Source organism: Camelina sativa, chromosome 20 (genome assembly GCF_030686135.1).
Source record: "Camelina sativa cultivar CO46 ecotype springtype chromosome 20, ASM3068613v1".
Lineage (NCBI taxonomy): Eukaryota > Viridiplantae > Streptophyta > Magnoliopsida > Brassicales > Brassicaceae > Camelina > Camelina sativa.
In genome coordinates, this window is record NC_141899.1 from 18729587 (window position 1) to 18748722 (window position 19136).

Genomic DNA, 19136 nt, shown 5'->3' on the forward strand with positions numbered 1-19136 from the left:
GTGAGAGGTCGAGTTGGCTAAATCCGGAAAACAGAGCAACACAACAAAAACAGAGCAATACTAAAACCAATCAAACAACAAGCAAGCTACGAGATTAAGACTTTAAAATCAATAAACAAAGAAGGTTCCTGAGGATGGATTCATGGGAAGAACTAATCATTGTGGTTATCTAACTTGGTCAACAAATCTCAAGCAAACTTTGAGCTAACCTCTAGACATATAAATCTAAGACAAGTTTCTCCCACTCTCATGGTCAAGAAACAATCAAACCTATGCAATTCTAGACTTGTTCTCACACAGTAAAGAATCTACACAAGCAGGCATTAAGCAATACATCTCAAACCAAACAAGACCTCTAATCTCTTAGCAAGCCTAATGGTAAGCTCTAGATCTAGCCTTATCTATGCTTCTTAAACATTGGTGTGATGCTAAGGAGCTTGAAATCAGATTCTAACCTCTCAGTTCAAGATCAGCCTTAAGAACATCTAGCCTAGAAGAGATCTACAACAATCAAGCTTGACCAAATCACATAAACCACAAGATCAATCCTTCCTAACCCATCCTCAAGATCCTAAGAAGACTACTCACAACAAGACATGATGAAACAAATCAAAAACCCAGAAAATATTGAAACTTGAATTATTAGAAAGATAAAACTGAGATCTTCAATATTAATCAAAGGATGAAACTCAAATTCTCAATATTAAAAAAGTTATTGAACCAACAATATTGAAGAATCTAAGAGTTTTCTTAAACAAGTACAAAATCTAATAAAATGCAAAAAGAATAATGCTAAAAAAGGTAAAAACTAGGTTTTTGGGAATATCTAAAAAGCTGGACACTTTGGTGGCTGCAGGTACAAGGTCTTATATAGTGGGGAAGTGGAAGCCCTAAAAATAGAAAAAGTCAAAGCAGTCAACGGCTCGGTCAACTCGACCTGTGCTTGGTCGAGCTAGGGGTCGAGCTGGCTTCTCACGTGCAATCTCCACTAGGTCGAGTCCTCCTCAGCACACGGTCGAGTGTCTGGTCGAGTGTGCGGTCGAGTTGGACTCCGGACCTTGTTGTTTCAGCCTTAACCCCCTTGTTTCCTCCTCAAGATTGCTTCACATCTCTTCTCCATTGCTTCCATGCTCCTTGAGCTCCAAAATCACCTGTTTATGCATGAAAAGATGCAAATGCAATGCAACTAAGCCCTAATGCATGATTAGTGCTAAAGCTACACAATAATGGCCTAAATGGATAGAAAAAGATGCAAAAGATGTGAATAAACTAAGGGAAAACAAGGTAAAATATATGAACATCAGTTCGGCTTGAAGTTGTTGTACCCTCCTTGGTTGTTGATGTAGTTAACATCCTCTAGCTGCATAGTCTCCCCATCTTGCTGTTGAAACTGCTCTTCCTCTGATATAGCATGGACATGCTTCTGCTGGTTGAGGAGCTGATCGAGCTTGTCATTGAGGGCTTTCATGTCCCTCTTGTACTTGGCATCTTCCTCTCCTGTAGATCGCACAGAGCGATCATATTCCTCATTGTAGTTGCCATCAGATTGAGCCAAGTTCTCAACTAGGTCCCAACCTTCATCAACATCCTTGTTGAGGAAGTTACCATTGCTTGCGGTGTCCAGCAACATCCGTATCTTGGGGGCCACTCCTCGGTATAGTGTGCTCAGCAATGAAGCATTACTGAAGCCGTGATGTGGACATCGAGTTGTGTACCCCTTGAAACGTTCCCAAGCTTCATTGAACGTTTCGTTGTTCTTCTGTACAAAGCTGGAAATTTCATTTTGCAGCCTTGCGGTTCTGGAGTTTGAGAAGAATTTGGCCAGGAATACCTTCTTGCACGCTTCCCAAGTGGTGATGGACTCCTTATGGAGCGATTTCTCCCAGATGTGTGCTTTATCTCCCAAAGAGAATGGGAAAAGCCTGAGCTTGAATCCATCTTCGCTGACTCCATTTATCTTAGTTAGGCTACAGAGCCTATCAAATTCATCCAGATGATCCAATGGGTCCTCCATTGGCAGTCCATGAAACTTGTTGCTTTGTATCATCTGGATGAGACTACTCTTGATCTCAAAATTGTTGTTCTGCACAGCTGGTGGCACAATGCCATTCCTCTGAGTGTGAGTAGTCGGAGCATCTCCTGCTCCTATGTTGGTCCTTGCTTGAGGAGCTGGTGGACCGTTCTCATTATTCATCGTCTCCTCAATGGTTTCTAGTTCCGGTTGCACTTGTTGTCGTGTGAGGATCCGAGGTCTGTCGATGTTGTCGATGAAATGACTCAGGTTCTAGCTACCTCTGGATCGTGTTTGCATGCACAGGCAAGTATCCGAGTGTGTACTCGAGGATCAACTCGATAAGGTGATCGAGTGACGGTTGGGTGGGTGCTCGGGTTGTACCTGAGATTCAAAACAAACAAAGGCGAAAGCAAACAAGTCAGTATCCGAAATAGATATAAACAAACGAACTTGATCTAGCAAGTCCTGAAATCCTAAACGTAGCAAAAAGAAACAACCAAATGGCAACGGCGCCAAATTGATAGACTGGTTTTCAACTAGGGTATCAATTCCCTATGCAGTTGTAGTACAAAGGGTTATCAATCCAAATGGTTGTTATGCTAACAGATAGGATGCAATCAGAATCAAGCAAGTCAAGCCAAGCAATAAGGGGGTTTGGTTCTAACAATCCTAATATAAACAAAGTAAAAGAATATAAACAAGTAAACCACACGACCTAAGCACTCGATGCAAGCAATCGAGTACAGGATCGACTGGGGTGATCGAGTATGCAAATGAACTATGAACAGCTCGAGGTATTACTCGATGCAGGTTATCGTGTACCTGATCGGGTAAGTGGTCGAGTAAGTAAGGAAAATGTAAAGAATGAAATACGAAAGTTCCTAAGGATGGGGGTAATCGAATCCTAAGTGTTCTAGACCAATACGGATGCCTTACATGCCTCAAGCAATTATTTCCTAGACAATGAACCTCTAAAACCTTGTCACCACATTGTCGCACTAGTAACAATCAACCTTGAACATACTACCACACTGTTGCACTAGCAATATGAACAAGCAGGCATTAAGAACAATTCATTTTTGTCAATATACTTGGACTTATCTGATTTTGTCACTCAAAGTTAAGTATACATTTAGCATTGACCTAATCAAGCATTTTATCTACTCCTTTCGGCCTGTAGCATTATAAACGTCCTAGATCTAGTCTCAACCTGTCGGTCTGTTGACCGCATTAAGAACATCAACCTAGAAAGAAATTTATTTATCATAGCAATCAACTAAAACATCCTAACCGATCAAGAACACCTAATCATCTATCCCATCCCTAGAAACTTTGCTACACTACTCGGACATAGAAACGAATGATAAAGCCATAGAAATAAACAAAAATGACATTATTAAAAAGATAGAGTAGAGTAGAAAAGAGTAGGGATAAAAGATCTATGAAAAACTACAAATTAAAAGTACAAAAAGAAGAAAAAATGTTGAGTCGCTCAGTTCTCTCACAGAAGCTCTCGCTCTATGATTTGAGGATCTGCGGCGTGCTAGTTTGCGAGCTAGGGAAAGAGGGGGTTTATATATTGAAACCCATTTGACCTAGCTTCCCAGACCTGCCAGATGGTCTACTCGATGGAATACACGAGTCTTGAGTCGGGTAACTCCTCGGGTGGATCTTCGGGTTGCTCTTCGCGCTTTTGGATCCTCTTTGATCGTGTTGGGGTTCGGACTTGTTCTTGTAACTCGATGGCTCCTTCGGGTACATGCTCGAGTTGTCCTTGTTTTCCCCATTTTTGGTTCTTTAGCACCTGTTTTCATCCAATATATGCAAATGCAGAAATGCAATACCCTAAATGCTCTAAAACTTGATTCCTACAGTAAATGGTCTAAAAATGTTAAGTTAGAGGTATGAACAATGCAAAATTTGGACAAAAAAGGATGCTAAAAACATGTAAATTAGAGTGTTATCATTGATTCACAATTTCACTGAAGACTTATATGGAAAAGAGCTACGTCTTATAATCGTTGGCTATAGACGCCCTGAGGTTATCATCATCAAATTCATTATCCATTATTCATGACTCTGTAGTGTAATGCTATACTCTTTGTTGGCTCATAATGTTTCTGTTCTTGCCTTGCTAATTTCACTTCACTGGACAGAGAAGTTACAGAGAGAGCTCTTGATCTTCCATCGTATGCTAAGTTTAAAGGTGATCCTTATCTGACAAAATGAAAAAAATAATGTATGCATGTAAAGAATCAATATTCTTGTTTTCTCACATTCTTGAATTGTAATTCTGAATTAAGAAAAAAAGAATTCAACCTCTCTGAATATTTTCAGAACTCATATCAGTTTCTTATATCCAATTTTAAGTTGGAATTTTTTTTTTTTTTTGCATATTGTAATATATGTTTAAAGGTTATTATAATGTAATATACAGTTGAACCTTTATAAATTAATACTCGCAATAAATTAATAAATTCTTCCGGTCATGAGTTGGGCCGGTGTAAAAAATGACATATTTCGATAAAATAATAAGATAATAATTTTTTTGGAATTCCTATGTAAAAATATGGTCCCATCAAAATCATAAATTAATAATCAAATAGACTATATATATATATATATATATATATATATATATATATATATATCTAAAATAATCTAGTGAAATATGACTCTATTCTTGTTTATATATTCTTGAATTTGGATTATTGTTGGAGCACATCTCTAATTTTTCTGACTGCAACAAAAACTGTTCGTGTTGTCTCTCAAATTGCATCAAAAAATTGTAAAGAGTTTTAAACGCCATAATTGCTTCCTTACGTATGAAAGGACCGACCTTTTTTTTAATAATAAATAATATATAATATATATATATATATATATATATATACTACAACTAGTGGTCCCATACCCACTAGCCACCTAACCACATTCACAATCAACAGCGGAATAACAAAACCAATATCCAATAATAATCCAATAATAACCAATAACAATCCAATATCATAGCATAAGCAAAATCCAAGTACCAAACAACCAGAAACATGAAACCGGCAACCTAGCAATGTTCCTACTGACTCAACTCTAGCAACCTAGCAATGCCAGACAACATCCAATCGAGTCCCTAGAACATCCTCCTCTTCATTGCCTTGATTCCACGATCACACTTTGCCTTTACCTGCACCACAAACACAAATTGAGATGCATGAGTATTTCATAAACACTCAGTGAGGCAATCCTCTCATCTACTGGGCTATACACACAAGCAATAAGATCTCTACATGCCACAATCAACAATCAATAAAATAAACCAGGCAATACACAAAGCATGCAACATCCGTCGTAGCTGAAAGAAGGGTGTCGACCGACACCACATGGTGTCGATCGACACTGACAACCTGGTGTCGACCGACACCTTGCCCGAAACTCCCAAAAACCCTAGTTTGTGTCGACCGACACCTCCACATGGTGTCGATCGATACTCGCCAAAGTCTCGAGCCGTCCTCGCGTTGGTGTCGACCAACACCCCAACTGGTGTCGACCGACACCGATGCCAAGCAGCGATTTCCTTCAATCAAAAACTCCGAATCTCGCCTCCAATCTTCTCCAATCCGTTCCATGCACTCCCATAAGCCAAACCCAGCCAAAGCAGCGACGAAATACCATAGAGAACTCAAAGAAACAACCACATAAGCACCAAATCACATAAAAACTAGAGATCTTAGCTTAGATAAGCCATGGTCATGCACTCACCTCTCTGCAGAAAGATTTTGACCAATAAGAACGAATCCCTCACTCCTAGCAAGCTTCTAGCACTTTTCCAGCCTTAGATCTCCCAAGAACAGCAAGAAATCTCACCAATCTCTCTCAAAAGCTCAAGAACAATGTTTTCTCTCTTTTCTTCTCAAAAACCAACAAACGGCGACAAACACCACTTCCAGAACCCTTCTTGATGTGACCCGAGGACGTGATAGCGGTACGGACGCATCTCAAACTCTCGGTCAACTTTCGATCAGTGAAACTTTCCTCGACAAAGAATCTCGGCTTCGAATCTAAGGAAGATTCAAATGGGGGAAACGGAGTTTGAAGCAATTCAAACGAGCCGTTAAGGAAAACGAACGTGAAGCCTCGATCCGGACGGCTGGATGGAACGGATGCAGTAGCGGGTGAACGAACGGGTGCGATGGTGGAAGCGAGTCGATATGGTTCGATGGAGAACTCGAGGTCGTGTGAAAGAGAACTCGAGGTTAGGAAGGGGAATAGATGGAAGTGACGCGAGGTGGAGATGAATGGATCAAATGACGACACAAGAGAGTTGGTTCTTCTCTTGATACAGTCGCTAACAAGATCAAACCCGGTTTGAATCTTGTTAGGGTTCTCTCACTTAGACAATCCTCGATTAGACTAATGAGAGGATGGAGACAAGTCAAGAATCTCTCTTGAGAAAATGTTTAATTTTCATTCAAGTCTAAAGGAGGAACAAGGGCTTAAGGAGAGTTTAAATAGCTAGGTTTAGATAGGAGCTTAAGGACACGCGGATTCATCTTGATCCGCACATCGTCCTTTGACGTGTCCCTTTTGCAAAGAGAACACATCGCCACCTTTTGACTAACACGCTTAACCACAAACACTCTCCAACGTTCACAAGCATAAGGATCAAAAGAGAATATTCTCAAAGTTCAAAATTAAACCAAAAATAAGAGGGAAAGAGAGATAACCGCCTTGGTCTTGCGCATGAAGCAACTTAGCTTTTAGGCGTTTTGCACCAAGCTCCATGCCTCGTTAAAACCTCTCCGGTAAACCCATTGGGAAAAACCCGGAGTAGGGAAAAGAGTACACTTCCTCGCTGTGGCGACTTTGGTGTCTTCACTCTTGGGTAAGAGTGAAGACTGTACGGTCCGAGTCTTCGAGTTCTTCTTAGGGCGTTGTTCGAGGGTCGAATGAACGTGTGACCAAAATCAACATCAACTATTTGTCGAACGCTTTTTCATACCTAAACTTTATCACCCTGCAAATAACAACCTGAACAGTATTAAATTTTTTTTTTTTTTTAATAACTCAGGAGTGATCCTAAAGGCTTCCTAGGCCCAAAGACTAATCTCCTGGGGCCAGGGGAAACCATGTTAAATTTCGAACCCCGTGGCCAATCCTACTCGAACCCAGGTGGCGGGACTTTTCTCCCTTTACCACTGGACCAAGGCGACTTAGTTTTTAAAATTTAAATTTGCTACCTGAACTATATAAAATATTGTCAATTTCAACATCTGTTGGAACGGTGTTAAGTCAAAGTTTAATGGTGCTGAGTAAGACAATCTGTGGCGTCCACGTGACACCGAGACTTATCAAAACTAAGTCATTTTAGGTGTGTTGTCACAAGAAACAGAGCGTTTGACAAAAAATAGGATATTGAAGTCCGTTTTTGGTGTGTTGTGAAACTTTATTTTTGGTCATTTCTTGCTACAACACACCCAAAAATGACCAAAACGACGTAGTTTTAGTAAGTCCCAGTGCTATGTGGATGTCACAGATCGTCTGATTCAACATCATTAAACTCTAAGTTAATACTGTTCGAATATATGTTAAAATTGATAACATTTTATATATTTTAGGTAGCAAAATTGAATTTTAATACAGTTTAGGTTGTTATTTGCAGGGTATTAAAGTGTAGATATAAAAAATATTTTTGGTAAATAGTTGGGGTTGATTTTGGTCATTTTCCCGATCAGTGAACAGCGTGTCCTTGATTCGAACTTATTTTAATACAGTTCTCTTTTTTCCTCATCATTTTGAGAAATTCCCAAGGATAGCACTACTTTAGGTTTTTCTTCCAAATGTAGCACACATGCTTAAATGTTCCTAATCTAGCATTTTTAAAAATTATTATTATTTTATATAATTATTATTATTTCCACTGTACGCTTCATCCTCAACAACGTTTGAGAGAAACATCGTCGTACTCCACCACTTTTGTTGATTCCATCATCGGCCGGAGCAACTCTTTCTTCGTCGTAACCGCCTCCTCAACCTTCTCCACCGCCCAAACGATTGTTCAAATCATCATCATCTTCCACCTCTTTCTCGTCGGAGGCGGATATGATAACGGCGGAGGAAAAAGAGGTGTATCGATTGTAGAGATCTGGTACGGTTGTTACGACGGAGCGAATCCATGCGGTGGTGGATGAAGATGAATCATTTAAAACAGAGTGTGGCAAGGTTAATTAACAAGTAGATCTGGTTTTTTCAAATGCTTAGAACTCTTGTTCGATTTGTCTCTGATTCTTCTCAGCAAGTTTATGATGTGATATGAAATGGATTCAGAGTGTCTGATTTTGAAAGTGAATAGTTGTGATTTTGCTTCCTCCGATAGCTATGAATAATCCAATTTTGCATTATGTTTGATCTTGCTGTAGATATTGATTTTCACAACTCCGAAGCTTGTTATGAATCTCAAATCGTGAGTTATGAAAATTAAATTCATGGACTGATTATATTGTTGAATAAGGTTTTCAGCTCTAAACTCAAATGATTGATGATATACAAGATGACAAATATTTCAAGAACAAAGCAGAGAGTTGATGATGAAGATGAGAAAATGGGCATTTGAGTGGAAGTTTGAGTTCATGTTTTTAATAAAGTCAGTTTTTAATTATGGAAGGTCTTCCTAAAATTCAAAAATGTCTTCCTAAATTTTTTTAAAATATGTTTTTAAATATTTTTATATGTGTTTTGCTTTATTGTATAACATATTTCTCCATTAATGATGTATAATGAATTGATTTTGTGCACATATTGGTGTTTTACAATGAAGATAGCAAATAGGAATATCTAGCATGATGTTTTAGGAAGACATTCTTGAACGTCAATAACTCCTTCCTAAATATTTATGAAGACTATCCTGAAATTTAAAGAATCATCCTGAATATTATTGAATCCTTCCTAAAATAATTGTGTAGCCTGTAGGAGTACTATACATTATTTTCATGAAGACCTTCATGAATAGCAAAAAGTCATTCCTGAAATTTTTTAAAAATCATTCTTAAACTTTTAAAACAGAGTGTTTTTTACTTAGTTGTTATATCATACATAGAATAGCATGAAAAATATCCCAGCATCATCAACTGTAAACCCAAAACATACATAAGAGATGTTTTGTATTGGATTTTTTTTTATGTAAGGTTTGTAATTAACCATTGAACAAATACAATGTATCTCCACCATAATAATCAGGATTATTGCTTCCTTGAAATATAGAGACTCTAAAGAAAGAAATTAGAAACTTTATCTTACAATTTAGATGTTATGCCATTATTACTACTAATGCCAAAATTATTTAGTGTTCTCTTGATTATTCATCCTTAAGTTCATTTTGTGAAGGTCATCCTAAAGTTCAAGAGAACTTTCCTGAACTTTGCACATGTAATAACAATGTCATTGAGTTCGTTTCCAGATTCAACACATAGAAGCTTCTTCAGATTCAGAGCCCAAATACAAACAAATCTCGAAGAACACAAACAATAATCACCAATTCATTCATCTAAATAATCAATACACAGAGTTTGAAGGCAATACTTCAAATCTGCAATAAATCGATTTAGATGAATCAAGAGATCACAGATTGAAGAATCAAACAATTTAACCAAATACTCTCCAACACATATGTGAAACACAATAAATAGTTAAACTCATATACTGATAGGTACCGGCGTTGCAGAATCATGATGAATCGCGAAGAGCCGTTCAGCTTCCTCGGCTAGTTCGACCACGACGACCTTGGAAACAGATGTCGCTCTTCTTTCACTCCTTTCATAGAGATGACGAGATCGGCTAGGCGAAGACAGATCGGTGACAAAAATATGACTAGACAATCATGACGACGAGAACATGGTGGCGAGAACACGACGACGAGAATATAGTGGCGAGAACACGACGACAACGACAGGTTAATAAGATGGGGCATGTCTGTTCCTGCCGCTTGTGTCCTCTGCTCAAATGGAGTTGAAAGCCATGATCACCTCTTCTTCGAGTGCTCGTTCTCTAAAAGCATCTGGGAGTTTTTTGCCTCCAAATTTTTTCCTCATCCTCCGTCAACTTTGCTCGCAGCTACCACCTGGATCCTCAACATCAACCACCCGCATTCTGGTAAAGTCACCACCGCCCTCAAGCTCCTACTTCAAACGGTAGTCTATCTCATCTGGCAAGAACGAAATACGAGGATCTTCTCTGCCGTAGAACAAACCGCCACAGCTATCCGCCTCACCGTCGATCGCACCATGAGAAATCGCCTCCTCTCCTTTCCGGAGTCCAGCTTGCAACGTCTCTCCCTCCTGCAAGTTTATATTAGTCGGTTAAGTTATCCTTTTTAACTATATAGTTTTCATATCTATTTTTTGTTTCTGTGATAATGGGTTAGTTTGTACTTAGGTTTTTAACTTTTGGAATGAAATCTTCATTTTAAACCAAAAAAAAAAACACGACGACAACGACGATTAATCTTTATATGGAAAGAGAGGTTTCTATTAAATAATTTAATTAATAATTCTAGTATTTTAAATATGTGTGCTAATATTGGAAAACGAAAAAATGTGTGTTAATTTTGGAATAAAAATTTAAAATTGTGCTATTTTTAAGAATCTCTCCATCATTTTCCCGTTCTTTATTTTTATTTTTAATGTAAATTATTATTATTATTATTATTATTATTATTATTTTGATAACATTTTTATTTTCTTTTTTAAGATCCGATTTCTGCAAAATCACAACATCAAATTTATTTATTTATTTTTTTTTCTGGGGAAAAACTTGACATGAGAAAGAGAAATTTAGGGTTCTTGCCATTTTCTCCAGTTAAAGAGTTTTAAGCCTCTTCCTCGGACATGGTTGGAGCCTCGATTTCGGCATCTTCGGGAGAAAGAGCTGGTTCCAGCAGTGCTTCTTACATGGTTGGAGCCTCGATTTCGGCATCTTCGGGCGAAAGAGCTGACATGGTTGGAGCCTCGAGTCCGGCTTCTACAGGCGAAAGAGCTGGTTACAGAGCTGGTTACAGCAGTGCTTCTGACATGGCCGGAGCCTCGAGTCCGGCGTCGTCAGGCCAAAGAAGTGATTCCAGCAGTACTAGTGTCTTACGAAAGAGACAAACTTCTTCTTCGGTATCTCCCACTCATGGAGCGAGGAAACGCTCGAAGATGGAGATGGATCTTGAGGTTCTTGAGTGTCCCATTTGCTTCGAAACATTGACGATTCCCATCTTCCAGGTCTTGTTTCCACCCTTATCTTAAAATTGAATTGAATTGTTTCTTCTTTCGGAGTGTTTCCGGTTTAATAATTTATGAGTATAGCGTTGAGAATTGTAGTTCTTGAAACTATCAAGATTATAGCTTTAGCGCAGAATTAAGAACAGAGCAGTAAACAGTTGTGTTTCGGTAAGATACGTTCTTGATTGGCATCGTAGTAGTTCGTAAAACTATCAAGATTATAGCTTTAGCGCAGAATTAAGAACGAAACAGTAAGATACATGTATGTTCTTACATTATCTTGAGTATGTGTTGTTACTACATGTTTTGAGTCATAACCCTGCTGGTTTTTTGTATTTTCAGTGTGATAATGGACATTTAGCTTGTTCCTTTTGCTGTCCAAAACTGAGTAACAAATGCCCATCTTGTGCTTTGCCTATTGGCCGCATTCGATGCAGAGCAATGGAGAGTGTGCTTAGATCAATCTCTATTCCATGCCCAAACGCCAAGTTTGGCTGCACTGATAATGTCTCTTATGGGTTAGAATCAACTCATGTAAAGGAATGCATCTTCTCTCAATGCTCATGCCCTGCGTTGGACTGCGATTACACTGGCTCATACGAAGCTCTATGGGAGCACTACTGTTATGATTTCTGTCCCGCTCCCTCATATGAATCCTTCACATATCATGTATCCTCTACTGTTCGGATGAACATCAGTGATAAGATAAAAATCAAAGCGGATTATACAAAGGGATTATTCTTTGCAGTGCAGTGTTTTAGGGAGCCGAACGGTGTGCGTGTAACTGTAAGCTGCATTGCACCATCTTCTCCAAAAGTAGGAAAGTTCTCATATCATCTCTCCTACACTGTTGATGGGGACACTATGACTTACGAATCACCAGACATGAAGAGGATTCTTAAAGTGAGTTTTCAAACCCCTCTAAAGAAATTATGTTGATCCCTCACTCTTCATTGTGTGGTGAAATGTTGGAGATGAAGCTTACCATCAAGAAGGTCTATCAAGTGTAACAAAATATGTTTGATAGGGAAATTAAGAGATCTTGCAGTTGCGTGGCTCGGCTTATTTTTTCTGTTTATTATCTATTAATTGGAGAATCTATGTAAAGCCCTTTCCAATTGTCTTAATTTAACGACGTTGCTTCTTTGTGTTGGTACAAATTTTGTTATATGACCAGATCCACCAACAAAACTTGAGCAGTTTTTGTATAACTCAGGAGACTACAATGAGTTCTCTTTTGGCCAAGATTTGTGTTTTGCATTTGGATTTGGTGTTTTTTTCTATCAAATTGAACCATAACTTTAGCGTTTTTATGCAACTTTCTCCAATAACAAATTCTTTAACTAGAGAAAAAATGGAGGATGCCATACATGTTTTCCCCGATAAATGAGCTCAATTTCGTTGTGCCTCCAGAGTACTGAGCACAATGTTGTGAACTAGGCTAGGGGTATGGTAGACTTCATGTTCAAACTTTCATCTTCAGTACTTTATTCTTGAAACTGATGCTCTCTTGTTACTTCGCAGCTTGCTTAACCAAAGCACCGTCCATGGCAGAATACACACTAGTTAATCTGTATGCATGTCATGTGGCCAAAACAAATCATTCCTAATATAAAAAAAACATTAAATTTTCTTTTATTTTTATTTATTATTTTCACTATTTAATTCTTCTATGGTCATCTTTTTATTTTTCTAATTTTACGGAATAATTATGCACATATATTGTTTATCAAGAGCCAAAAATAAAAATTTCATGTAAATCATACCAAGTACATATCCTCTTTGTTTCTCATTAACACCATATCTAAAAACATGAAAAATCTATATAGTATGTGAAACCAAAAATAATGATTTCACCATATCGAACGTAACGAAACTAAACGTGTACTCCCGCAAAAATTTTAAACCTCTCCTCAGACTTCACTTTTCTTCTTCTTCTTCTTGTCACTCTATTCCTTGGCAGGCATTTCGGCTTCTTCTTCCTCGTGTTTTCTCTTCTTTTTCTCCTTCTTTGCTGGCTCTACTGTTTCGGGTTCTACTTCTGATTTCTTCTTCTTCGACTTCTTCTTTGAAGGCTCCTCGTCCTCGGTTTTGGCTTCTTCCTCATCATCGGCCTTCTTCTTCTTCTTCTTTTTGTCTTTCTTCTCTTTGACACCGTTCATCCCCTGTGGGAGTTTTAAGAAGGGAGTCTGCAGCAGCGTTGTAATTCTGCAGAAGACAACATAAAAAGCTTTAACCTTTAAGCCAAGATTACAAGCACTATATCTAAAACTTAGTTGCAAGAAGTTTCTCAAACATAATTACCATTCAAGAACCCTCATAGCGTATGTGTTGAGCTCTTTGTCAAGATCATCAACAAAACCAATAGCTTAAATAATCATGGTATCCACCTATCAAAAAGAATAATAGTATAAGGAAAAAGTAACACAACATAAAACAAAACACAGGACATACATAGGAACTAAACTGGTCAGACATTAATGTTGGATAAGCAAATAAGGATGCCAAAAGTTCCATAATTGATCAAATGTTACCAACCCAACAAACAGTAATCCAGAGAACTAAATAGACGCCAAAATAGATTAAATGACTACCTTATCAGAACTGAACTTTAGTTTATATCTGGCAAGACTGTGAGACAATCCTAGGCTCATTGGAGCTAGATCATTATCCCCCAATCCAGATATAAGTTCAGTAAGCTGGCTTCTGACACCTCGTAAAAGCTCCATAACAGCATTGTTGTGAACACAGTCTATTTTCTACAAAAGTGAAGCAAACCCGTAAGAAACAACCCATCTTCATAAATGAAAGAGCATATCAGAAACAAAATTACACACCAGCTTCTCCTTGATAATATTTCCAAGCATTGAATCAGCAACAGCTAAGGTTTCACCATCACAGTTTGCTTTCAAAAACTTGCGTAGACCCTTGCTTGGAGTTCCCTTTAGCAATTTAGCCACAGCTTCAAGAGCTTCAGATGTGTTGTCAAACTTGTCAAAAGCTTTAAGCTTAACCATCTGTAACAACACCAAAAATGCTATGAAAGACCTAAACCAACAATATAAGCCAGTCTCTAAATATAAGAACTATGTAAATAGAAACAGAAGAAAATCACCTTTCGGGCTGACTCTGCAGTCATGAACTCATTACCCAAATCCTATAAAACAACCAAAATTTACAAACTTAGAATAAAGACAATCGATACATAGACCAGGTTAAGATAAATGAATTAAAAGTAGTAGAGAGCTTTCCTTCCTTCAAGACTTTAAAGAGGGCAAAACGACCTGGCGTCTCAAACAGTAGTAGCATTTTCACAAGCTCCTAAGTCAGCCCCTGAAATTAAAACACCCTTAAAATCAACTCAACGTCTCAAAGTCAACATACTTACAAAGTTCTTCTTTTAGGAGCTACAGAAACTAAGCTAGTAAGAAACCATATTCAAGAAAAAGCCTTTTTCAAGTTTGCAAATCATATTCATCTATGGGAAAAAAAAAAACAGAGTACATTACTCTGTTCAAATTCTTCAAAATCCGACGAAGGAAAAAACTTCACTAAGTCAAAATCTAGAACTTGGAAGCTAACAAGGAAGAAAGAAGATTCAGTACCTCGGAGGGTTTACGCACAGAGAGAGAGAGAGAGAGAGAGAGAGAGAGAGAGAGAGAGAGAGCCGCGAACAATGGAATTAAGAACATTCAATATATATAATCTACTGAGCTTTTTAGGGCTATACAATGGAATTTTGATTTTCTGTTTTTTGGTTGAGAGTACAGAAAGATGACAAGTTACTCACTGTAAAAGGAAAAATCAGAGACAAGAAGATTAAAAACAAGAAAGACTGAAGGAAAGTCGCAGACAAATTATGTGGTACAGACTTAAACAAACGAGAACCAAGTGCCTCTATCTCTTAATCATCCATTGCTAGAAGCAATCAGTCCCATTTCAGGGTCTATCGGAAGCAAACTGTTGTCAAACCTGAAATAGAGGCAGCTAGGTCCACAACATATAGGCTTATGAGAGCTCCTCTTTGTTCCAAGCTTACTGTACGATGTAAATCAGTTATGAGTAAGGTTTGTAGAATATATGCAAGAGACAAGAAACTTAACCGTATTTCTTCAAAATTACTAACACAGATACACGTCCAACCTAATAAAATCTTTTGTAAACATTACTGATCGGAGGGAACTAAACCATCAAGATTCTTCTGTCAACATTCATCTACATTAGAAGATTCTAGAAAGAGAGCTGCTCATAAGTCATAACAGATCCACAAATAAAATAGTCTCTCCGAAAAGCAAAATTAACAAGAATACAGTGTGGTTGGTATTTTAAACACCAACAAGGAGTCTCTTATGTAGATTTAGAAAGGAAACAAAAGCACGAACGGTGATATAAAATGTTAAAAACAACATTATCATAGCTCGATTGTCCATAAATAAGCATTATGATAATCAAGATTAAGACATAAAAGCATTACTCACAAGTCTCTGTTATTGTCCAATCCGAGATTGGTTATACATATCAGCTACAGCTTGTGCCTAGGCACTGAATTTGTGTACAAATCATCTAAAAATCAGTTTGGTGAGAGCTAAACACAAAACTTTGCAATGAGGAAAATCAGGAAGAGAAGCCAAATAAAATAAAACATTTGTTTCTACTAAATAACCTTACAACATTGATGTTCTCTCTCAAGTCTCAAGCGATTTTTCTTTCTTCTCAAGGCAAGCCATCACATGCTTCTTCGCTCTCTCTATACGATCCTCGAGGATGTTTAACTCAGAGAGATCATCACAAGATTGGTATAGATCAGGGTCTTCCCACCAAAAAGACCCTAGCTTCGATTGCGGTTTAACTTCAATCTTAGGAGGTGGCTTCTCATTTAGGTAACAATCAGCGATCTCCTGGGCAGGAGAGTATCCGGAGAAGGAGTAAACAACGTCGGAGACCTCTGACGGAGAGGTTACGAAGACGGCGATGTTGGCTCCCGAGAGATGACAGAGATCGGCGGCTTTGGAAAACAGAGTTTGACGGCGTTTAGAGCAAGCCACCGCTCGTTGCTGTTTGGTTTCTCGTTTCTTGATTTCGATTTTTCGTTTTGTTCCCTTCTTCATCGTGGACTCAGACGGCGGCATCATGTTTCTGACCCAGACAAAAGAGAGATAGAGAGCAGCCAGAGAAATAGAAAAGGGGAAAAATAGAGAAATAGAGAGAGAGAGTAGAAAGCATTTATATGGGTCACACCTAGGTCTTGTTATTATTTTCCTTTTTCTTTTGGCCTAACTTATGTCCGTAATCCTATATTTTCCTTTTTTCTATTTTACGTTTTGTGTTTTCTACTAGAAATTTCTAAATATCACAACAATAACTGCAGAAGAAAAAAGAAAAGAAAAAAAAAATGTTACCAATTAACAATAATAACTAGATAGTGATGCTGTACAGTGTGGAGAAACATTACAAAATAATAGTAAAAATTTATTTATCCTACACATTTTATAAAATTATATATTTAATTTAGTTAATTGCATATTCTAATTTCGACTCGTAGTTGGTACTACTATTTTGGTTTGGATGCAGTATCAAATTCGTTAATTATAAATTTAGTAAAAGTCTAAAAAAATCCAACAAAACATGTATTGATCTGTGATTTGGTATTACATAGTATTATCAATATTATACACTTAATATTGTTTATATAGTGAATATTATATAAAAAAAATATGTTTTAGCCAATTAAATAATATGTTATTGTTTTCTAAGATTTCTGAAACAATAAATAGATTCTGTTAAAAAATTATTAAAAAATTTTCATTAAAAATTTTCGAAAATATTGTTTTATTATTTTGTAAACAAATATAAAATTTTCTTTTGTTAGTTATTAGATTAATTAAAATGCAATAGCATTTTTCGTAATATGTCAAAGCTGATTAAAGTTCTAACAACATAGTTTAAATAAGTATATAAAGATATTTTTAAAATATTAGCAATGTTGTATCTTAGTTTTAAAATATATTTGTCCTTATTAAACGATTTAGATATGAAAATAATTAATCTTAATTTTATAAATAAAATTATATTTTATAATTGTTCTAATTATTATTTCCTAAGATTTCTGGAACTATAAATAGAATCTGTTAAATAATTTCAAAAATATTATTTTATTATTTTATAAACTAATATAAATTTTTCTTCTGTTAGTTATTAAATTAATTAAAATGCAATCGCATTTTCATAATATGACACATAAATTTTAACAATATTGCTTACATAAGTATATAGAGATTAATATATACCTACAACGATTAAACAAACTACAAACACGCGATTGGTGTAAGATTTAAATGTCCCAAATTTTTATGATCTGATATGATTGGCCTTAACTCAGGCCTCAGAGCATTTTTTTTTTTCCATGGGGTAGATAGATTTGTAATCCATGATTCACCAAACTGGAACGTTTTTAGAACACTATCAATGATTACCTGCGATACCGTGCTCAAATCTGAGCTCTTCTCCACTAGGCTGTCCAGCTTCTCACCACGTTCTAGAACACTATCAATGATTTTATGCTGCAATACAAAAGAAAAATTCAGTGAGAATTCAGTTTTTGGGAGACAATAAACATCTTCTTGTTATGAGGTTTTTCAAAAGAAGCAAAGCTCATTGACAAAACATCATATTATTTTAAGACACCATTTACGCATATTATATTTGTTCTGTCTGTCAGCAAATACTAGGTTCACCCTTGGTTTAGCCATAGATCATTTTGGGATGCCAAGGTTGCATTAAATGATATTTGGATTTGGGAAAACTTAGTTAACTCAGTAAACAAGCTGCGGGGTTCTTAAGGGATGCGAATCATAATGGTATATGGTTTACTCAGTGCCGGCTTAGGACATGTGCGGGAGGTGCGAGGCAAAGGGTTTAAGGGTTCAAAAAAAAAAATTACATGTAAATTTTTCTTTTTTTGAAAAAATCAATATATATTTAGGGGTTTTTTAGAAAGTAGCACTGGATCTAGGTAAGGTTTGAGCCAGAGCTGAATTTACTTTTGGTCTGACTACTTGTTACTTATTGGCAGAATTTTTTTTTTTTTGATAAGACATATTGGCAGATTAATAGACATTGTTTGTTGCTGAAAGGGCTACACGTCAGAGAATTGGGTGTTCAGAGGTGGTTAACAGTTGTAGACGCTGCCTGTAATATCCGTAAACCAAATTGTGGATTTTGGAATGGGTGTCGATCAACACCAAGGGTAGTGTCGATCGACACCAGCAATTTTTGGTTCGACCAGATTGTTTTAAATCGTTGAATTGGAGCGGTTTGGTTTAAGTGGAATTCCAAACCGAGATATATATGTGAGAAGTCGACCTAAGGGTTTTGGGAAGGTCACTTTGTGCCGTCTAGAGAGAAAAATAGAGAGAAAAGAGAGAAGAAAGAGTGTTCTTGAGAGATTGTGGTGATTCTTGGCTTGTTTGAGAGATCTTTTCCTATGGAGTGGAGATCTTGTGCTAAGAACAAAGGAGAAGGCTTCTAAAGGTTGGATTCGTCGTTGTTGGGTCAGAACTTTCTGCAAAAGAGGTGAGTTCATGACCATGGCTGATCTAAGCCTGAGATCTCTTTCTTTTGCTTGTTTTGTGTTGTTGTGGTGTTTTTCTTGTTTGCGTTGGATGCTATAGGGTTCCTTTAGTTTCCTCTGGCCTTTGGGCGAGTTTTGGGACGGATTGGAGGTGGTTAGAATCGGAGATTCGATCATCGGCTTCGAGCAAAACGTGTCTGCAGAGTTGGTGTCGATCGACACCAGGTGGGTGTCGGTCAACAACAAGTAGGAGTCAGTGTCGGTCGACCGACACCAACTAGTCTGACGCTTGGTTCCT

At 37.3% G+C, this 19136-nt stretch overlaps 2 protein-coding genes, 1 non-coding gene and 1 pseudogene across 5 annotated transcripts; 2 read left to right on the forward strand and 2 right to left on the reverse strand.

Annotated features, from left to right (window-relative positions):
- The first annotated feature begins 1685 nt into the window (after positions 1–1685).
- On the forward strand, positions 1686–1792 carry LOC147919150 (small nucleolar RNA R71). Its single transcript, XR_015594218.1, has one exon. It is a non-coding gene; the product is annotated as a small nucleolar RNA R71 (small nucleolar RNA).
- Positions 1793–10797: 9005 nt separating this feature from the next.
- Positions 10798–12513, forward strand: LOC104771111 (E3 ubiquitin-protein ligase SINA-like 7; annotated as a pseudogene). The gene is made up of 2 exons (XR_015592572.1): positions 10798–11268; positions 11611–12513. The product of XR_015592572.1 is annotated as an E3 ubiquitin-protein ligase SINA-like 7 (transcript).
- Positions 12514–12993: 480 nt separating this feature from the next.
- On the reverse strand, positions 12994–15884 carry LOC104771112 (putative nucleolar protein 5-2). 2 transcript variants are annotated; one of them, XM_087506256.1, is made up of 7 exons: positions 15747–15884; positions 15241–15306; positions 14384–14601; positions 14106–14285; positions 13863–14027; positions 13573–13658; positions 12994–13476 (listed from the first exon to the last, which is right to left on the reverse strand). In XM_087506256.1, exons 3-6 carry the CDS (start codon positions 14405–14407, stop codon positions 13638–13640), a joined length of 390 nt encoding a protein of 129 aa, XP_087362382.1. In that variant the 5' UTR covers positions 14408–14601; positions 15241–15306; positions 15747–15884; the 3' UTR covers positions 12994–13476; positions 13573–13637. The 2 variants fall into 2 exon arrangements, with proteins under 2 accessions (XP_087362382.1, XP_010493886.1); XM_010495584.3 differs by lacking the exon at positions 15747–15884 and having other exon boundaries at positions 14874–15306.
- A 69-nt stretch (positions 15885–15953) lies between these two features.
- LOC104772624 (agamous-like MADS-box protein AGL97) lies at positions 15954–16397 on the reverse strand. Its single transcript, XM_087503865.1, has one exon. It carries the CDS (start codon positions 16395–16397, stop codon positions 15954–15956), a length of 444 nt encoding a protein of 147 aa, XP_087359991.1.
- Positions 16398–19136: the final 2739 nt, after the last annotated feature.